General features: G+C 45.6%; 1 protein-coding gene across 1 annotated transcript in view; it reads right to left on the bottom strand.

Annotated features, from left to right (window-relative positions):
• Nucleotides 1–763, bottom strand: part of rdh8a (retinol dehydrogenase 8a) — a 9,089-nt gene extending 8,326 nt beyond the window's left edge. The window contains exon 1 of the mRNA XM_036553337.1: nt 569–763. Coding sequence (XP_036409230.1) covers nt 569–674 — 106 coding nt within the window. The 5' untranslated portion in view covers nt 675–763. The remainder of the gene's footprint in view (nt 1–568) is intronic.
• Between the last annotated feature and the right edge of the window lie 2,465 nt (nt 764–3,228).

Genomic DNA, 3,228 nt, shown 5'->3' with positions numbered 1-3,228 from the left:
CTGCGAGCCCGTCGCTCCGTTGAGCCCCGACTCTCAGCGAGCCCCACGTTTGAGTGAACCCGGCTTGTACAGTTCACAAACTTTGTCCCTGTCTCAACACTCGCTGCAATGTGCTAACTATGCACGCATTAGACACGGCTCCAAACCGGGGCAGGGATCTACAATACCGCGCGATAAAGGGAGCTTTGTACTGGAGAAGTCACTTGAAAGAAAGCTGGCAGTCTTGTATAATCCCCGCCTGGCAGGCAGAATCCTCCCCGAGCCGAGTCCTGGAAACCGCGCTTTCAGATGATAATAGCCGAAGTCTCTCGCAGGGGGAGAGAGGCACAGGGTTTACAAGTTTAGACAGACTGGAAGCGGTTGGAAAACGCTGGAGCTGTAAACGCATCTCAGGCGAACTTCCCCCTCAATCTACAGGGAAGGTGCAGTTACTTGAACCACTGGAACTGGAAAATAACAGTTGTAAAATCACTCCATACAACAGCATGAACTCTATACAATAAAATTATTTTTTCAACGTCTTAAGACCTCTATAAAGAATAAAAAGAAAGGATGAAAGTGTATTTACCATGATAGCGTTTCTTCTCATCTTTAGCTAGCAAAACTGCGATCCGTAAGCCGATACCGGAGGAGCAACCAGTGATCAGCACCACTTTCTGTTCCTCGCTGGCCATGGTTCGTCCGGTTGGGTCGTGCGCCGTGTCGGTATCTGCCCCAGAGAGCTGTCACTGAGCGAATCGGACCGCGGTCTTTAAAAACTAAAGAGGATCATGTCTCAAAGCGGCCATGTGAGCGCGTAATACAGTCACATGTCAGAGAACCAGCGGAGTTACTACCGACACACAGCAACTGCGTGCGCCCCGAGCGCAGCGGCCAACACATGCACATTCATACGCGTGTTCTGACGCCTCCGTGCTCCGCAGCACCATCTGTTTGGAAACCAAGGGTTACTCGCTGTCTGAAGAACGCAAAGGTTACAGGGACAATGTCACTGTAGTCGTGATATGAAAACAATGGGAAGTTCTTCAACCACTACATCAGTTTCACATATGAAGCATACCTTGTATCATTATGAACATGCCTGTGCTATTGTGTGTTAAAATTAGCCACATGAAACTGAAAGATGCGTAATTAATCCAGTACAATACAATAGTAAAGTTTTGTGTGTGTTTGGCTTATAGTTTTCCGGTTAAACGTGGAAGATCGCGACATATGTAGCGACATTATTGTTATATTCAAAACCTATAGATGACGTACAATCGTTCAACGAATTTTACAGGTGGGACTCTATCAGCATAAATTCCCTATTGCACGAGAACAGCTGTAGTTACAATATACATTTATTTGGTAAACAGTCTTACCCAGAGCGACTTACAGGGTCAGTGTGGCATGGCACACTAAGCACACACCACGGGACCAACGAGAATAAAAACAACAAAGTTACAGGCCAGGAAAAACGAGGGTAAACACACATCAAGCTGAAATCTGCTCAAATAAAAAGCATTTAAGAGAAACAACACATTCTGTCAAATGTGGAGCTACAGAATAACGTAACTGCGCCGCTCAACACTGAACACAGAGGCTTAGATACATGAAAGCAACATTTTATACAGAGTTCTCATGGCGTTATACTATGGTTACAATAAGTTGTATCGCAATGGCAAACTCTTCGTCCCTCTCAGTGACCTCAAAGGGAGTTTCCTGCAGTCATCTGAAGACGTGATCGATTCTCCGGTTCTTCTGGTTGCAGGCAGCTCACTCCACCGCTGGGGGGCGTGCGTGAGACCCCCGGAGAGGAGGCGGCGGCGGAGCGGAGCTCGGGCAGGGACGGGACGTCTGACCACGGACTGCAGTTTAAGCCTTTTCGACGGCATTTCTGTAAAAGTATGCATTTATTCTCACCTTTCCTGTCGTAGGAGTCTACACAGAAGAGTTTTTATTCTTTAAAACTTAAGAATAAGAGGAAACTAACTTCAGGTTCTTTTCACGGTTTTCTGAGCAGGTCTTTGTTGACGGAGGTCTCACACGTGCCCCCAGAATGCATTTCTCATTTGAAAAGAGTGAGGAGGCCCAGACTGCCTCCCTGTACTGCTGCCTCACAGTCCTTATCAGGGGAAATCTCACAAATAATTGCATCCTGCGAACTGCTGCATTGATCGGTACATTGGTATTTGGTTAATCGATGCAAGACTGTTTATACTGCGATTGTAAAAATATTGCAGAAGTAGCAGGTACACTTTCAGCGTCCTGGGTGGCCAAATGCTTGCATTGTGAGCAGTACGTGAGAAATGCACTTCACCTGCATATCAGAGTGTAAGATAAGGAACAGCACGGGAACGGAGTGGTTCAGTGGCACTTTGATGTGATGGTTAATAATGGGGTATGACAGGGGGCTACTGTGCCACGTTAGCGTGTGGTTTCCCTGCGGTCCTGTTTTTACAAGGTGCAGTGCAGCGGTGGCAGCACATGCAGTGTGCTTAATCATGGTCTCCACATTAATAATATGCCTGCTCATAGACTGAACGAACCTACACTGAGATGTTTGCGTTGTGTCACTCAGAAAAACAAACAACGTTATCATTCCCCTATTTTGCCAACAGTTCAATCATAAAGTCTGTTTGCGGAATGAACCAGGAAACTTCAGTTTGAAAGCGGAAATTTTAATTAACACATTAAGTCAGCATTATGTGTTTAACTAAAAACCATTCGAGCATATGAACCATTAATTATCCACATGGATTCAAATGCTATCATGTGCTTGAAGGTGTGCATTGACAATAATGGATATGTGACCTAGCAAACTACACTTGCTTTAATCTAGGTTAATGATATTGTTTTTCCGAGTATCAGTGTTTTGCATCATGTTTTGCAGGTTGGAAAGGCGCGTCATGCTAGGAGAATGTTCGGAAAGGGAAGCCTCACATCTGGCTGGGTAAGGCATCTCAGCCCTGATTTAGCTTCTGCAGTCTACCGCCCACGGTATGAATTCAGCCCTGAATTATCACTGTAAAGCTTTCAGCCACAGTAGCTGTTTTTCTTGTCTTTGTAAGGTTGACACATGTCTACCACAATTCTTGGTGAGAAATCAAACTGCCAAGGAGGAAGATGATGTCTTTTTCTTGCAGCCTGTTACCAGAGCCGTCGCGCTGGCAGTTTGGAGATGAACCACATTTGCGCATAAATGTAATAACGGCAGTTTGACCTACTGCTCTGTTTTCCAGAGAATAC

This window comes from Megalops cyprinoides, chromosome 19 (genome assembly GCF_013368585.1).
Source record: "Megalops cyprinoides isolate fMegCyp1 chromosome 19, fMegCyp1.pri, whole genome shotgun sequence".
Classification (NCBI taxonomy): domain Eukaryota; kingdom Metazoa; phylum Chordata; class Actinopteri; order Elopiformes; family Megalopidae; genus Megalops; species Megalops cyprinoides.
Note: the sequence above shows the minus strand (reverse complement) of the source record. Positions and strands in the feature narration are given on the sequence as shown.